The following is an 18,196-nucleotide window of genomic DNA, read 5'->3' on the forward strand; positions in this document are numbered from 1 at the left end:
TGAAACTAGGAAGAAACGTGTGATAGTCTCTCAAATTAACCTTCTCCTTGTAAACAGTGGTAAAAGGAGGCTTGCACAAAAGCGCCTATAGTTCACTGACTCTACATGCCTATCTGATGGGCGTTAGGAAAAATGTTTTGAGAGTTAACAGCCTTAGAGGACATGAATGGAGCAGCTCAAACAAAGCACACGTGAGGTATTTGAATACAAGCTTCACGTCCCAAACTGGTATAATGAAAGGAACTGGAGGGAACACAGTGAGTCCTTTTAAAAATTGGACTACAATAGGGGTCTTGAAATAGGCTCCCTGCTCTGGCAAATGCTTAAAAATGGATAGCGCCGCCAGGTAGCCTTTTACAGTGGCGAATGTAGCAAAGAAGACAACACTATCAGTGTGTCACAAACAAAAGGATCCACATTCTTAGCTCTGCACCAGAAGCAAAACATATTCCAACGGCAGCAGTACAGAGACTTTGTTGCTGGTCTTCTAGCCAAAAGCAACACTTCCATTATGGCTTGCGCGAGGTCCTAATCTTTGTATCTCAACCTCTCAGGAACAAGGCTTGAAGGTTGAGAGTACTGATCTCTGTGTGAAGAATGCAACCTCCCTCTAGTGAGAGTATATCTTCTCTCTGGCGAAGACGAATTGGAGGGCAGATGGACATGTCTGGGTACATCTTCCTCCTGGCCCAATCTGGAGAAATTAGGATCATGGTTTTCCCAAACCACAACCTCCTTATGATTTGAGTAATGACGGGGACTGGAGGAAACACACACAGGAGAGGAAACTCCCAGTCCACTATAAACACGTCTCCCAGAGCTCCTCTCGGCAGATCACAAGAGGGGTGACAATGGAAGCGAACAGATCCACTTGAGGGGTTCTCCGAAAGGCTAAGATCTCTTGAAGCACTTCCTGAGCTAGTTCCCACCCGTGGGAGACTGTGCTCTGCCTGTTCGGAGTGTCCGCCACAGTGTTCTCCTCTCCGGCAAGGTGATCGGCTGTGAGAGAGATTCCTTCTCGCAGTACCCAAAAGCAGAACTGCATTGCCTCTTTGCACAGTGGTAGTGACCCTACACCTCCTCTCTTGTTGAGATAGTACATGGCCACTGTATTGTTAATCATTATCAGGAAATTCTTACCCGTACAGAGGTCACAAAAGCCATCAGCGCTAGTCTGATTGCCCTCAGCTCCAAAAGGTCAAAGTGTAGAATGGGCTCTGATGGAGACCAACGACTGCTGATCATCAGATCGGTTCCATGGGCTCCCCAAACCGTTAGGGAAGCGTCTGTAACTACTGTGATCTCCACCCATGGTTGCCAGAAAGGTTCTGCTTTCAGTATGTTCTCCTCGCTGGCCCACCACAGCAGACCCTGAATGACCTTGCTTGGGACCTGAAATAGGTTCATCCTTCTTCCAGAGAACTGAGACCACTGGGACCTGAGGGCCCATTGGAGAGACCTCATTCTCAGACGAGCCTCTGGCACTAGGAAATTGCAGGATGCCATGATGCCGAGCAACCATATCAAATCAAAGGCCGGAAGACGTTGAGGCATTCTGGAACTTGTTGACCATCTGACGAATGTGTTGAGCCCTCACCTCGGGTGGCAAGGCTTTCCCTGAGGAAGCATCCAGGGCCGCTCCTGTGAATTGAAGATTTTGAGATGGTATCATGTGGGACTTCTTGAAATTGTAAGAGAAGCCCAGTCAGTGGATAGAGTGGCGGGTGATGCTGAGATGTTCCAGGACCTGTTCGGGAGAATGGGTCCTGATCAGCCAATCGTCCACGTAGGGATAGATGTGAATCTACCCGCTCCTGAGACTTGCTGCCACTACCACCATCAACTTTGCGAAAAACCCTTTGGGCGGAGGTGAGCCTGAATGGCAGAACGTAAAACTGAAAGTGAGAACTGCCAATTGCGAACCTTAGGTACTTCCTGTGCTTGTGATGAATAGGCACATGAAAGTAAGCATCCTGAAGGTCCAATGATACCATCCAATCCTGGAGCTGGAGGGCCTGAAGGTTCAGAGAAAGATTAACCATTGTCAAAAAGGCCTTCGCGTAGATCACATCCTTCCTAAAAGGAAGAGCCATGAAGGTTTTCTCAAACCAGGGCAGTGCAGCAGCAACGACCATCCACTGCGGAGTCCCGCAGGGCTCTTGCACAGCCCCTACTCTCTACAACCTGTTCACAAAGCCGCTCTTTGATAAACTAGACGCGCTTGGCAGAGCATATACTAATTATGTTGACGATACACAGGTACTTCTGCCTCTCTCTGGCGTGTATGACCAAGACTTTGTTGCTCTACACTCGATATATACACCACCTTCCAAGCTTGGATGGCAGCCAATGGGCTATGTCTCAACGGAGACAAAACAGAGATTATCCTCATCGGCCCCAAAAAAACGTTATCCAAACAATACTCCAACTTCACCATTGATAACTTCATCATCCCTGTCTCCCCCCCAGTAAAGACTCTAGGGGTCTACCTCCCTCTCAATGACCCGACAGGTTAGCGCCATTGCCTCCTCTGCTGCCCACACTACCAAGCTCTTAAAAGCTGTAAAACCCTTCCTCTCTAAACAGAACTGCTTGCCAATAGCCAGAGCCATCGTTGGAGCTAGACTTGACTATTGCAACGCCCTTTTAGCAGGCACTTCTGCATAATTCTAAATAGACTCCAGGTCATACACAATAAGGCTCTTAGAACAGCACTAAACATCTCAAAACAAGACCACATCGCACAGGCCAAGCGAGCTGCCCACTGACTCCCCGTTAAGGATCGGATCACATTCAAGACTCTCACTCTGACGCACAAGTGCCTAACTCTCACAGCCCCGCCTTACCTCTCAGAAACCATAGTCAGAGACACCTCCTCACGTCCAAAAAGAACCTGCCACGCCAACCAACTGCATATCCCCCTCATCAAACGTGCCAAAGCAGGTGTGATTGGATTCCCACATATTGCACCCAAACTCTGGAATGCCCTTCTCAAACAATCAGAGCCGAGACCTCCCTCAAAGTGTTCTGGTGTCCTTACTGAGAAACTTGTTCAGGTATCTCAAGTCCAAAATGAATCTCAATCCTCAGTTGTTTTTGGGGATACAAAAATAAGGGGAATACTACCACTGACTACATGTACTGGCTCTATGGCACCTTTCTCCAGCAGGATGGAGACCTCCTGCTGGAGGGAGTAGTTTCTTACCCATAACTCCATTTCTCCAGCATTGGTATCTTTCATGGATTCACATGCTGTGAATATTTCCAGTCGTCAGGCTGGGAAAACCTCAGTAACTTTAATATAGCAGTTTTCCTATGGCAAACTTCGACACTGAGTGTCCTATCGAAGTCTTTATGGGTGCTTTAGGCTGCACCAATAGTACGTCCAGTATGAATAGCCCCGCACGTGCGGCTTCCCTTCAGATTTCAACCTGACCAAAATGGAGGAACTCGAAACGCATGCTTGCCTGAAGGGGGAAGGCCGGAGGGCGCATGTGAATCCAGATACCAACACATGAGAAATGGAGTTACAGGTAAGAAACTACTCCCTTCTCCAGCATTGGATCTTTCATGGATTCACATGCTGTAAATAGCCTACATAGCAGTAACATAACCTGGAGGTGCATAACAGGCAAACAAGACCCATGCCCCACGCAATCATGAACCAACAATAGGCAAGCAAACATTTTCAGTTATAAAGAACGAAAACATCTGTAAAACCAAACCCCGGCAGCTGCGGGGCCTACCTTATTGGAACAGGCGTTGAAGGACTGCCTGCCCCACCTGTGGCTCATTTGGTACAACCTTCAGGTGCCATGAACTGTCAGCTGTCCTGTAAAGTGAATTGCGCATCACAAACAGGGTCACCCTTCATGGGCGTCAATCACCAGGTACCTATTCTGGGGGTCTCTCTAGATGGCTTCGGATCAGGGACCTCTTCATCAATGAAGGAAGTACCATCACTACTTCCCGCCTTTCCTGGAAGCTTGCAGTCACCGAACCACATCCTTACTTTCTTAGGGCGCTTTATGGCACTGTTGGAAGGATGTACAGAGGGTCTGCATAAGTCTATGAAGTCCAGACCAGCTAACTTAAAGAGTCTGCGCTTAAGGAAATCTAACATGCCGATGCCTGAAGATATTGCCACCAGAGCCTTGATTATGGACAACAGAAATGTCATTATCACCAACGTCACGAAACCCCTGTTCAAAGAACCCAGAGAGGCCCTTCTTAATAAAATCCTGGCTTGGTTATGTGCAAGTTCTGGGCCTGGGGTTGTCCGATGTGCTGATCTGAAATTCCTGCGTAGGATGGAATTGGACGATTGGTGTGCCCAGGGGAACAGGGATTGTATCCTGGTAGGGTGCGGAGCTAGTACACTACCTCTTTTTCTGAGACTTTGCAAATATTTACCTATGCGCTCATCAGACCTTGGACTAGTGGTTTAATTTCTGTAGGTCCAGTGGGAAAGTGACTTGACTTGAGGGGCCACTATTATCTGCTTTTTTGCTGTTTGTTTTTCTATACCGCATTTTCTTTCCCAACTGGCTTTTCCCTTCTTGATGTATTATCATTGTTTATGTATCGTTTGGTTTGTTTTGTTTTTTTGTGTAATGCGCTTTGAGTCCTATGGACATTAAGCGCTCTTTAAGTATTCTAAATAAATAAACTATGCAGATGCCTTGGGTACCAGCAATGTGCTCAATTTCAAAAACATTTCATTTTCTCATTTATCAGGAAAATGTCGACGGTATCAGCTATTGCCAGATGCTTGATGTGCGCCAAGGAATAATTGCTTCTCGCCAAGAACGTGGGGGTCCGAGTCTCATCATCCAGACTTGCATTGTGGCATACTCAACTTGCCAAAACTGTGTCCGTGAACAGAGACATGTGTGGCATCCAGAGAGTCTTCCCTCAAGTGTTCTACTGTGACTACCTTGAAACCCCTTCAGAAACCACAATTTGCCATGGGAGCATGTCAAGGAAAGGGAAACCGCTCAGAGAATGACAAAAACGATGAGGATGTTCAAATGTCTGCCATGACACCAACACACCAGCAAGTGAAACAACTGAGCCTCCATTTGCAAAGCCTGATTCAAGCCAGACAAGCGATGCCCTGGGCCCCAGGGAGCCACCACATTCCAGACAAGCATGGATGCCTCTGGTTCCAGGAGTGCATGGCATAATAAACCAATGCCCATGTCCTTGCAGAAATCTGACATGCAAATCTTGTTTCCCTCACCACTTTGCTTCCTAACGCCCATCAAAAGAAGATTAGCAGAAAACCCTGAGTTCAGAAAGCCTGACATTTTGCAGAACCTACCACTACTTTCATCACAATCTGGGTCCACAGAACTCAAAATATAATGCATTATACCTCAAGGTACAAGTTTGTGCACGCAGCAAAAGTACGTATTGGATGACCTCCTCCTGCAAATCACTGTGGGTAACAGAGGCACTCGCATATTGGTCTACCTCAAGGAGCACCAATTCAAACTGTGGACAGTTTACACATGCGGTCATAAGCTCAAGATCACACGCTCTAAAGCGTATTGGGTCAGAAATTCAGGAGCCAAGTTATGCAGGTTGTTTATTTCTAATGGGTTCTCAAAGAATCCCTTGTCTTACCTTGAAACTATTGCCAGTAAGGAGTTTGTATTAACCTAAATACCTCACATTAAATTCATGCATTTATTTATCTGTTCTTAGCTATTTCCAGTAACAGACTATTGGACTTCTCCTGAATACCTCACTCTTAAATACATGTATTAATGTATGCTTGTGTTAGACATAACTGCTAACTGCTTCAAAGTGTGATGCATTTATTCATTTGATTTTTGCTTAAACCTACAATATGTTTTTAGGCACTCATGTATTCACCAAGCAACTCATTTACTTTTGCATGCAGTAATCGTTACTCACCATTGCTAGGATGTGTATGCTTCATTTTTGCCACCAACATAGGTGGCCTGTTTTGCAAATATAGTTCCTAGAAGTTAATGATAGCTTCACACTGCTACAAATCTCTGATCTATGATACCTGTCTTGAGGGGAGTGACATGAACTCAGACTCATTTTCAACAGCTTTTCATATCTCATACGACCTGTAGTCATAAAAGGTGTTCTTTAACAACACTAACATAACATTCAATGATGCATTCACAGTGTGCTGCAACACTTGAGGTTCAAGTGTTCTTAAGTTCTGCAAGATCAGCCAATGACCAGGAAATGGTGCGTTTCCTGCTCTGGCAGGTCGGCCGACCACACAGCTGTCAGCTAGCAGCCTGTTAGGTGCAGCCTTCTAGCAGCCTTTTAACCTCACACAGTTAAGTGTTACCTGGTAAGGATTCATGAACATGAAATTGATAGATGTGAACAGAAGCATCTTTCACATTGGCAAAGTCAAGGCCCATAGGATAGAAGGAAAACACTGTGTAACAAGTAAGAAAGATATCCTCTGATAAAAGACAGCTGGCTAAAACAGCCTGCAGAAGCATAACATGCTGTGATGTGGCAGAACTTCACAGATGCCATAGGGTACAGTGAAGGCATTTACTAACATGTACAGAGATCTCATTTTGAGGTGCAAAAAAAAAACATCCAATGTCGTTTCACACAGGAGTTCTAGCTCAAACAAACTAAGTGACATGCTAGCTCTGGCTCTCTCACTGTTCCAAACAGTGGATATGACAAACCCACATGTGCAGGGCAGCCATATTACTCGAAAGATATATAGCCCAGCTCAAGGATGGAAACAAAGAAGGAAGAGCAGCATACTTGCCAGTCCATTTTCATGCTGGATGGGCTGGCAAGGAGTACAGAGCAGCAGCAGAGTCCCAGCTAAGCAGAACTCATTGTGACCTGCTATCCTCTCTTGGGGTACGTTTTGCGAATTACGCAGAGGACACCCAGTTTGTGACTGAATTATCGGGTCTCTATAGGAAATAATTTGAACGGGTGAATGAAGTCCTTGGTGCTATACAGTCTTGGATGGCTATAAACTCCCTGGCCTTAAATAAAAAGAAAACAGAAATGCTTATTTTAGGCACACCAACAAAGCTTAACCATCTTGACTTATCCTACAACAGTTTTTCTATTGCCGTAAATATTATCAAGGTATCTGACTCAATAAAAACATTGGAGGTCTATTTTGATTCCCACTTATCCTTTAAAAAACATGTCCCGTACATTAAGACTTCCTGCTCCTATTTTATTAATTTGTTGTGGCAGATCCGTCCCTACCTTTCTGAGTCCAATAGGGCTATGATTGCGGCATCTATTATTAACACCAAATTCGATTAATGCAAAAGAGACTTCGGGTGATTCAGAAAGGAGCTGTTTGTGCTGTCTGTGGTATTGGTCGTCGGCTACATGTCTCAGAGGCCTGAAGGAAACTGCACTAGCTGTACGTTAGTCAAAGAATCAGGTTTAAAGGCACTACCTTAGTGTTTAAGTGCTTGGCAGGCAAAGCCCCTGAATATGGCAGGCAAAGCCCCTGAATATCTCTCAGCCAAAGTCCCAAGGGTTCCTTTCAGGCGAACTCTTCGCTCCTATAAAGATACTCTTCTCCTGCAACCCTGAGTCCTTTGGAAAAAGATTGGAGGCTTTAGCTTCCATGCCTGGGCACCGGGTCTCTGGAACCCGCTCCCTTCTGTTCTGAAGGTATGTGTGTCGAGTGCCCAGTTCAGAAAACAATTAAACACCTACCTCTTTGATTTGGGTACAGGCTAAGTCTTCTTTCCCCCGTTTGCCCCTACTTTTCTGCATCTGCCATGTTGTGTTTCTTGTTGTATCTGTCATGTGAACGCCTTGAGGCCCATGGGGGTATGGCGCTATATAAATAAAAATTACATGCATAGATAGATAGGTGGACGCTTGCTGTGTGCATGGAGACTGATGGCGTATAGTGTAGCGTAGCTTAATAAGAGATATAGGTTAGCCATGAGTTTAAACTAAACCACCACTTGTTCTATTACTTACACATTCAAACATGCTCTCTGCCTACATGGTAATCCTGTTCATAGGTGTGATGTTATGTTATGTTATATCTGCTTTTGCTTTAGCTTGTTTAATGAGAATAAGAACCCTCAGAAGATAGGGGGTCATAATAAATGCATTAACATAACTCCTAAGTAAATTGTATAATTCAGAGCAACAAATCAGAGTGGTATCTCTGAGTCTAAGAACTTTACCATGTCTTACTGTATATGTTTAATCATGTTGATGAGCACATTAACCTAGACATACCTCTCTTTTAGCGCTGTGACACAGCCCAGGGTGAGTTTTGACATGAGTGACTGATGACCAGGGTTCTGTTTCCATAGCCTCAAACAAGGTGGAGATAAGAGGCTTGTGGTCACGCCTAATCGTAGGCAATCAAGACAAGACCCTGTCCTGCCCATGAAGCAAAACGGGGCACTTGGAATTCTGAGGGGATGCAAAGTAATCCAGGTCTGCGAACCCCCAACGTTGGAACAGGGGCAACAAGGAGTCAGTTTGAAACTTCCACTCGTAGGTGTTGAACCCCAGACAACTCAGCTGATCTGCTTCTGCATTGCTGTCGCCCGGGAGGTGGCCTGCTGAAATCCAGACTCCCTCCGTCAGTACCCATTCGCAGATCGATACCGCCTGCATGCAGAGGGGTTGGGGGGGAACAGATGCCACCCTGCTTGTTCAGGTAAAACATTGTAGTAGAATTGTCGTCCTGATCAGAACCGACTTGTCCCTGATGAGGGGCAAAAAAGCCTTGAGGGCCAGGCCCACCACTCTGAGCTTGAGCAGATTGATATGCAGGAGGGCTTCCATCCTGGACCATGCTCCATTAATCGCATAGCCCTCCAGAGCAGCCCCCCAGCCTGAAAGAGAGGTGTCCCTCGTTACCACCAGGGTATACTCCAGTCAGTTGAAGGGGGCTCCCCCTGAAACACTGCCATCCATTAGCCTTGCAGAGGGACAGAAACCTCTCGGACATAGGAAACACTCGCTGAACGTTAGTGTTCCAGCGCAGCCCTAGGAAGGCCAGTTCCTGGGAGGGGCACACCTATGATTTCCTCTGGTTGAGGGAGAACCCAAACTGATGAAGGACATCCGCCATCTCTGGCACAAGAGCACCAGCCCTGTGGGGGACCCCGCCCTCACCAGCCAGTCGTCCAAATAATGGTACAGATGATGGCCCTCCAAGCGGAGAAGGACTGCCACGGTTTAATCAACTTCGCGAAGACACAATGAGCCGAGTTCAGGCCGTAAGCAGCACCTTGTACTGAAAGTGGTACAACAATCATGAACCACAGAAATTTCTAATGCGGTTGGTAGATGGGAACATGCAGGTATGCATCCTTTAGGTCCAGGGAACACATCCAGTCCCCTGCACACACAGACTCCGCTATGTGCGCACGAGTTATCATCTTGAAGCGTTACAGCTGTAAAGACATATTTAGAAATGACCGGTCCAGGGCAACCCTCAGGCCAGCCTGGTTGTTCTTGGGTACTGCAAATATCCTGGAATAGTACTCAGTGTTACGCTCACCTGGTCTCTGCGGAGGCGTTGGGGCACAGTTGCAGCCCTCCCGGGGGTGAAGTCACTTGGGTCTGACTTCGCCCTGTGCGCTTATGTGGTGACTGGTGGTAATAGGTGATGCTGCTCGGAACTGCTCCTGCGTGGAGAATAGGGGGCATGAGTATGCCAGCTTGTGCACCTGATCCCCTTCCAGACACCTTCTCCCACATGGTGGTACTCGTGGGTTGCGCTGTCCCTGGAAAGCTCACCTGTTGATTAGTTTTGCCAAGCACTGCGTCCTGCTGCTTCAGGCAGGGGAACTTGTATGATCTGGACCGAGTTCCTTCACTGGTCCCTTGCACGTGGTAGTCCAGTCCTGCTGCGACTAAGCCACTATACTTCAGGTAAGTGTTCCTGTTTGCCTTTGTCTTTCCCCGTCTGTTTTTGTTGTATTGTAAAGTTTGTTGTCTTGTATTGCTGTCCGCTCCGCTTTTGATATTTGCTCTTTTGCTTTATTCCCTTGCAAGTGATGTTGCCGGCCCGGCAGAAGCTGCAGAGCTTGTTCCTGCTCACATCTCTATATGAGCCTGGCGCCAAAGACACCAGGACTGAGTACAGCCAGGGCCCCTGCGTTTATGGGTCACAAAGGGACATAAGTGAGTCAAGTGACCCATTGTCCCCATCACTAGATGGTGTGGTTTTTGTGTTCTGGGGCCTGTGGCCATGACACTCGGAGCCCCTATCTGCAAGATGAACCAGTTCTATCACCTGCATCTCGAAGAGTGAAAGGACCTCCCGTAAAAGAGCCAGGGACCAGATTTGATGACCAGGAGGAGAGGAAGGTAGAGCAAAGGAAGAGGAAGACTGAAGCCTGTGGAAACGGACAGGATCCACAGGTTGCTGAAGAGGCGCTTGCAGGTGTTGTGTAACAGGGCCAAACAGCCCTGCACAGGCGGGAGTAGAGGAGGGGGAAGGGAAAAGCCTGTGCAACGTCCTCTGCTGCTTTCGCCTGTTGTCGCCGGGCGACCTGTCAGGGCTCGGCATACCGCAGTCCTGGAACCCCTTGAAGCCGGAGAAGGCGTGAGGGCTTGAACTTGGTCCTGTGCTGGGACTGAGGGAAGGATTTTTGTCAGGATGGCCAAGGACTTGGCTGTTTGAGTTGAAGTTTTCTTCTTTGTCAACTCGTCATCAGTTGACAGATGAAAAAGGTTCACGCCCTCAAAGGGCAGATCCAGGATCCGTTCCTGCACATCAGAAGAAAACTTAGTAGTAGGCATCCACCCCGTACTTCTCATCTCAATCCCAAGGTGCAGCCTTCTGCTGGCTGTGTCGATGTGGGAGACCAAAGACTCCATGAGGCCCTGTGCAATGCCCGGGCATCTGCCAGCCCGGCCTTGAAGGACGCCTGATTGTCTGTAGGGAGGTCCGGGAGAAATTCCCTGAGCTCCCGCCACAGCTTAGGGTTAGCCACGGCCAACAGGGCGCCTTCGATGGCTTGCCGCAGATGCAGTCATGAGATGGAGTAACAGCACTTTCCCAAAGACTCGAGGAATTTGTCCTCCTTGGAGAGGCAACTGGAGGTGGCTCCCGTGGAAGAAGATGACGAAGACAATGGTTTAGAATACGAGGCAGCAGCTACCACAGAGGAATGGGGCTGCAGGTGGGAGGCAAGTAGGACTGGCTCCCCTGTCCGTCAGCCTAAATTTGCTGTCCAGCTTCTTTTTCATCTGGGCATTGGCCCTGGGTTTCTACCAGACCTTCTGCGCCACCTGCAGGACATCCTTCGGGGGTGGGGGGGTTGCCAGACCGGGTCATGGTGCATTTCCTGAAGAGCTCTTCTAGTATGCCTGACTCCTGGGGGGAAGGGGCTTCTTCAGTAAGAGGGACCCCCAAGAACTCTACCAGGCCCTAAAGGTGGACATGAAAGGCCTTATCGGAGGCAGAGGGCTCATCGACCTGGGTAGATCTATCCCTCAGGGAACCAGAAGCCTGTACGGTAGGATCCGCTGCCGCTTCCAGAGGGAAGGAATTATCCTGCAAAGCCCATTTGATGGGCATAAGCACTGGCCTCACCTGAGCTGGATTTAAGATGGCCGCCTGCCTGGCAGGCTCTGCCACGTGCCGCTCTGCCATTTTGAAGCCTGGCGCCACATCATGGGTGGGAGGGTGCGAAGGCCCTGAGCCAAGAGAGGCCTCAGATGGGACAGGATATAGCTTGGGTCTTGCACCTTCAGCCGGACGGCCAGTAGTCCTAATACCCTTACTCACAACCTCAGAGCAAGCTCCAGTAGGCTGGAAGCCCTCAGCACCTGCGCCGGCAGCCGTGCTGGATCTAACCGAGGAAAGGCTCTTGGAGGTGGCACTCGAAGATCCCTTACCCCCGGGGGTAGAAGAGGATGACCCTGATCGCCCTTCTGAGGACAGCCTGGTAGGGCCCCTGAGCCCCTCAGCTTGGGAGCCAGTAGCCAGGACGGCCTCAGGTCTGCCCCCAGGCCCCTCAGATTGGGATACGGTAGCCTTAGAGGCCTCAGGCCTGCCAAAACCTGAATCCGAGGAACCCCGGTCTGTGGGAACCCGGGGGAAAGAGTCACTGTGCTGTGGAGCCTTGCGGAAAAGAGGGCCTACCTTGTCTTGACGAGAAGTTGTGGAGACAAAGTCCTCAAGGTTGGGGGGTGGAGAGAGAGAAGTGGAAGATCTCCCTCCTCCACGAAAAATGATTCTTCAATGCCCAGTGACCTGAGAGCACTGCAAGCCGAACTTGAGTCCCAGCAGTGGTCAGGCCCAAACATTTAAGACAGAGTATGGGGGTCTGAAGCCAGAAATGAGCAGTCACATGAGGAATATCTCGTGAGTCCTCCTGCGGCCGACATGCTCTGGGGGAGGTGAGGCACAGGCTGAGCCCCCCCACGCTATGCTAAATTTAAAGGGGAAGCTCAATTTTTCACTCCCAAAGGTTCCGGTACTGTCTCCAAGTTGGGAGACGCCCACAAGGATGGAGGAAAGGGGACGGGACGTATGATTATCATGAGAATAGGGCATAAGGCTCTGAAATGCCAAAGATCCAGGCAAAGATTTAAAACACTACTGCCCCTCGCCCCGGGGCAGACACCCCATATGAATTTCACCTAGACACACAACTTAAGCAAACACATCCTCTAAATACAGACTCAAGAGGGGTGTCCTCGTCATATCATCCCAGGGCACCTGGGGTTGGGAGGAGATAAGGAGACAGCCATGTCTGGAACGTCTTGTGATTTGGGTTAGAAGGACCGGGGATGAAGCCAATAAATTGAGTACAAGGTCAGGGATGCAGCTCGTGTGTGCCATGGCATCTGGGTTAACGAGGAAGCTTATTGTCTAATCAAAGCAGAGTTGGTCTCGCCAAGTTACTTTGATTGCACATGGGACAGGAGGGTGATGGTCCCAAATTTACTAACCTATTGATAAAAACCCACCAATCATATACCTGGGTTCAACAGTGTGGGTGGTGGGATTACGCTGTGCTCATTATTATGCATAGTATGGCTAATTTTGTGGTCTGCCCGCTACATTACCTGCAACCCATTGGAAAATCGGAGAGCTATGTGTCAGTTTGGTTCTACAGGACAATCTGAGACCCTTTTTGCATGTAATAAACTTTGCATAGTGGTGCAGTGATTATATTGTCATTTAGATTGTTTTTATTCCCCGGTTTTTGGGCTGCCATCCCTTCAAATTGGTGACCCTGACATGATCCCAGACTCTCTGTGATGTCGGGGGGGTCCCAGCCGCGCATCCTGCGGTGCAGGCGTCCATCCACAGCAACTAGTCCCTGTTTAGCTCCCAGTCATGGATATTGGCCTCCAACCTGCAGAGGACATCAGTTTCCAGATTCTCCTTCCCTGGTAGAGGGAGGGCTTGTACACAAATGTTCTGTTCAATGACTCATTTTACAGCTCTACTGCCAGCACAACTAGCTAGGGGGTTCTGGGGAGACCTGATTGTTTAGATAGAGCATCACATCACAGTTGAATTGTAAGAACCCATACACAAGAATTCTTGATCATTGGCAGAAAGGTTTCCAAAATATTTCTTTCAAGGGTCGCCCCACACTACAGTGATAATCCCTCCTACCAAATGGGGATACAATATATATAACCACCAAAAGGAAGGATAAACAACATATAAATGACACAAAGTGTACCCTGTGATAGCAATCTCCTTACGCAACCTCTCAACAAATATGGGCTGCGCATTGTGTATTCAAATACAAAAAAGGTGTTTAATAAAATATTTTTTAATTCATCTTCTTATTCAAGCACAAGTAACGAAACATTAAAAAAACACATATACACAACATAGCAGTATACAATCATAAAATTATTCCACCTCACAAAGTCAAGTCCAAAATACTTGATGGAACACAGTGGCAACTTAATTTTTCCTATTCCCCACTGTGTCAACAAAGCCTGACTTATATATGTTTCTGTCCTAAGTGTTAGAAACAACTGGACATTCTTCAGGGACAGAAACTTGTCTTATGCTTCAGGTAGATCTTGTTCATTCCTTTATATACCGGATTCCTATATCTAAGGGTACACAAAAAGGACATACATATCACTATAAGGGCATTTTAGATCTTGTTACTAAACCTAGCCAAAACCCTAATCACCACTAGGGTGGAACGGTATAAAATCAATAATATATCTGAATCGCTAGTCTGTAGATATGAATGTCTTCAAACTTAAAGCAATTCCAATTCTTGCTCTTCACTTTTATAGCAGAATGTAGGATTCACTCGACATAAAGGCACCTAAAGCCAATTTAAAGAAAGCTCTCCTTAGTCATAGATGGTATTGCATTACCCGCACCCTCAACAGGGTGGACAAGAACAAGGGGAACAAATGACAACTCTGCGCTCACCCATAGGCATAGTTACGCCTATTCTCGTGGTAAAACTGGACGGGGAGTCTTCAGGTGTAGGTTGCTTTCCCTCAATGATAGATGTTTCGTTTCTAAAAAGGGGTGATGCCACAAAGCCACTAGATAAATTGAATGTCCCATAGTGATTCTACACCACCCACCAGACACCAAAACTCATCTTACCTTCCCCTGATTGGCTGATCTATTCCAGTCAGTAAATACTGCGTCACTCGGGGACCCCTAATATCCAGGGCCTTCCACTCCACATGAACATTTCCAGGGCAATTCCTGGGTTGCACGAGTTTGTGTCCCAAGCTTAAAGACAATCAGGAGACCCAGAGGGCAACATTAGCCTTAGCACGGCAAAATAGAGAAGTACCTCTAGTCTGAAAACGTGATAATTTCACAATTAGCCTACACCTCTCTTACCTTAAAATGCTGGAGGTGGACGCTCCAGTATTGCAATGCGTCCACAGTTCCCAACGGGTGTCAATATGTTACACATCCAACGCGGTCAAAATATGGAAAAAATGCATCGCGTCACCACGTTGCGTGATGACATCATACATTGCGTGATGACGTTAGGCGTCGTCCATGGCAGCGTTACCAGGGCAACCTAATTTCTTTTTAGAAATCAAAAGCTAACCAAAAAAACCTCAATGAAGGCTGATCTTCCACAAAGGGCAAAGATAAAAAGTAGGAGTTGAATAACCATTCCTACCTACTAAGGTCTCAGTAAATAATGATTTTAACACCACGACCATGTACGTGTTCTACATGAAATGGATCTATTCCAAGCCCTCTATCTGCCTAAGACCCCATCTAAGTAATGGAGGTTGACTATACCAATTAAAATAAATCAATCCTCATTACCTATCTGAGCCTCAGTCAGTAATCATTCTGACACCCACACCATATGAGTTTTCCCCATGCGATACAATGTGTACCAAACACACCATCTGAGTGTTCCTGGAAATAGAGAATGCTAAAATGAATCTTTATCGCACCTCATGATTACAAGAAATTGGCCAAGGTAACTAGTGGCCCCCATTCACAAGCATCAGTGTCATCACAATGTACAAACGTCCCGCAAGTTGATACATACAAGAAAAAGTATAGTTTTGTACTGTACAGTCTAGCATAATACCCATTATCTTCCTTAGATGGCATCATAATGCTGTCTTCTGAACTTAACTATATTGACAGTGAGTGCACAACTCAAACACCAAAGAGCACGGAGAAGTAAAATAACAGGGTTTTTTTAATATTATGCCACTCAATGTTTTCATTCAACCCCATCACATGGCTGTTTGTTAAGAAAATACGTTTCTTTCCAAATTAATCAGTTTTCTATTAATTTCTTCCTGTGATCTCCCAAGGAATTGAAAATGGGGGGCTGTTCTAGGATGTTGACATGAAGTAAGTTGGAGTAAATTCTGATCTGAAGCTCAAAAATCGTGCACCTGCACTTACCTGGGCCGCAAGGACTGCCTTCTTCCGGCTCTGCCGTGCCTGTGCCTGTCAGCCTCTGCATGCACTTAGGTGTTTTGCAGAGGCTGACAGTTCAATTTAGAATGACCGCTCAGAGCGGCCTCTGACCGGTATTTCTAAATTGTTAATTTCTGAAATCGCTTTTTAACAAGCGATTTGTTCACCTAGTACCCCTATTATTTTCCATGTCCTCAATCTCCCATATCTCTCCTTTTATTTTACTTGTTGCTTTATATTTCCCTGTATTTCAGTGATAGCTTCCTCATTTTGAGAAACTCTTAAGCCCATTGTCACATTAACTGCTGATGTCACTTTTTGTATTTCCTCTGATAGTCTTCATCCCAGATCTTCCTTAAGCTATGCCATGCAGGAAAGAAGGCCTTTCTTTGCAAGTGGAATTAAGCTTTAGGAAGTAGCTCCAGAATGTGTTTTCCCTCACATAGCTTCTGGTGTCATGCTCAGCTCTTTCCTGTTTTGCAGTTTCCCTCTTGTGGATTCCTCTGAATACAAAATATCAGTCAGTGTGTTTATTTTGCTTGTGAGGTTACTTCTCATCTTTGCATTGGAGGGCCGACTTCTCAGGTGCTTATGGGGTTACATACTCTCCCATCGTTGCATACAAATCTGCTTTCTGACGAATCAATTATTTTTCACAGGCAGACTTTATGCGTTTCATAGCCCAGAAGGGTATGTTTGTGCTAATTAGCTCGGATTAGTCAGGCTTCAGACATGCTTTGCCTGTTCGCTTACTTTAGCCTTCCAGTTCATAAATTGTGAGGCTTTACTTGCAGCATTCAATTGGGCCGGCCTGCCTGAGCACCATTATGAGTTGAAACCTTGTGGGTTCTAGTGAGCACCTCTATATCAATATAAAAGGATGGGCTGGCCAAACAGGGTTCCAAAGTGTCCCTTTCCCACCTCCAGCGCCTTGTTCCATGTTCTCTGAGCAGGAACCTGACTGTGTGCCCACACGCCCATCCGCTCCTCACCTCCTCTTTCAATACCGGTCCACCATCTGGCGTGGAGACCATTCAACCTTGCAGAATGGAACTGGTAAGAAGGCTGCGCTGGCACCCAACTAGTAGAACACTATACTGGTCGCTATCCTTCAAAGTCCATGTGAATTAACCCATCAGCTAAGCAGGCATGGTGTTCAATCCAGACTTCACTAAGACACTGTCCAATAGGCACACAAGTGCTTTGCAATGGCTACAAGGTGGTATGTAGCTCTGTGCACAACACACACTTTAAAAAACTGTTTTAAATTTAAATTAATGTGTCACCCTCACATGCTATGTTTGTAAGTTAGCTCAGTAGTTCTCATAAATTGACAGAAGATTCCCATCAACTCGGGTACTCAGAGATATATGTATTTCCATGTAGATTATACAGTTTTATGGAATACATTTTTCATTTGTAAACTGGAATACAAAATGTGTAAAATTCAACGCTAGGCATCAAAAGTACTTATTTATCACTTCAACTCAAAACCAAAGACAAAACAAAATATGGTTACAACTTAATTCTGTTTCAAGACTTTTAGGTTCCCTATATTTTGTTGCTTTCAATGAAAGGAATGCAAACAAGAAATAGCGATTTACCTGTTTGTGAAAAAAGCCACCCAGGGAAGGTTTCTATCATGTGTATCCACAAAAACGTCCTGTACAAAAAGATTTGGACAACAACTGTGCTGTGAAGATAAATAAAAAATAATTACAATCTAAGACGGATAGACAAATAGAAATCACCAAATCTGTGGAAACCCATTACATAATTTTTCAAATACATACATATATAAAAATCTTTTGTTTCAAAGATTGTGGTTTCCCTGCTACCAAGTGGTAAACATGCTCTTTGAAAGGGATTATGGACTACTCTTACATAGTGGCAGAGAAATTCAGTAAATATTTCTTTCATTCAAGCATATTTCACACTGTGTTAAGGGGCCTGTGTAGTGAAATGTTCTTCATCAAAAAACAGTACACATTACTTGCCAGCCAGCTTCTCTCCATTCCTGTCCGCCAGGCTATTATTGCAAGGCTGCCAGGATCGCAGTAGAACTGCCACCAAAGAAATGGATGTGGGAGCATTGATGAGGAATATGTGTTAGGAATATAGTACCCATCAGAAACAAAATAACAAAAAAGTAAGTAACTTTTTCTTCAAATGGGCACCTCCATCTCACAGATTCGCCCTTTTCTGAAGTAACACAGATAAAGATGGAGGTAAAGAATTGAGGAAAGAGACCGCCAATGGGCACAGAGTAGGATGGCCACCTTACACGGTCTCTCAGACAACCTAGAGGAA

The 18,196-nt window shown here is 46.3% G+C and overlaps 1 protein-coding gene across 14 annotated transcripts in view; it reads right to left on the reverse strand.

Moving 5' to 3' along the window:
* The window catches only part of SETDB2 (SET domain bifurcated histone lysine methyltransferase 2), a 1,645,210-nt gene that overhangs the window by 45,304 nt on the left and 1,581,710 nt on the right, over window positions 1–18,196 (reverse strand). For all 14 annotated transcript variants that reach the window (XM_069639329.1, XM_069639325.1, XM_069639326.1 and 11 more), the window contains one exon: window positions 17,491–17,579. In XM_069639329.1, coding sequence (XP_069495430.1) covers window positions 17,491–17,579 — 89 coding nt within the window. The remainder of the gene's footprint in view (window positions 1–17,490; window positions 17,580–18,196) is intronic.

The sequence above is a fragment of the Ambystoma mexicanum genome, chromosome 7q, assembly GCF_040938575.1.
Source record: "Ambystoma mexicanum isolate Mex_15411 chromosome 7q, UKY_AmexF1_1, whole genome shotgun sequence".
NCBI classification, from domain to species: domain Eukaryota; kingdom Metazoa; phylum Chordata; class Amphibia; order Caudata; family Ambystomatidae; genus Ambystoma; species Ambystoma mexicanum.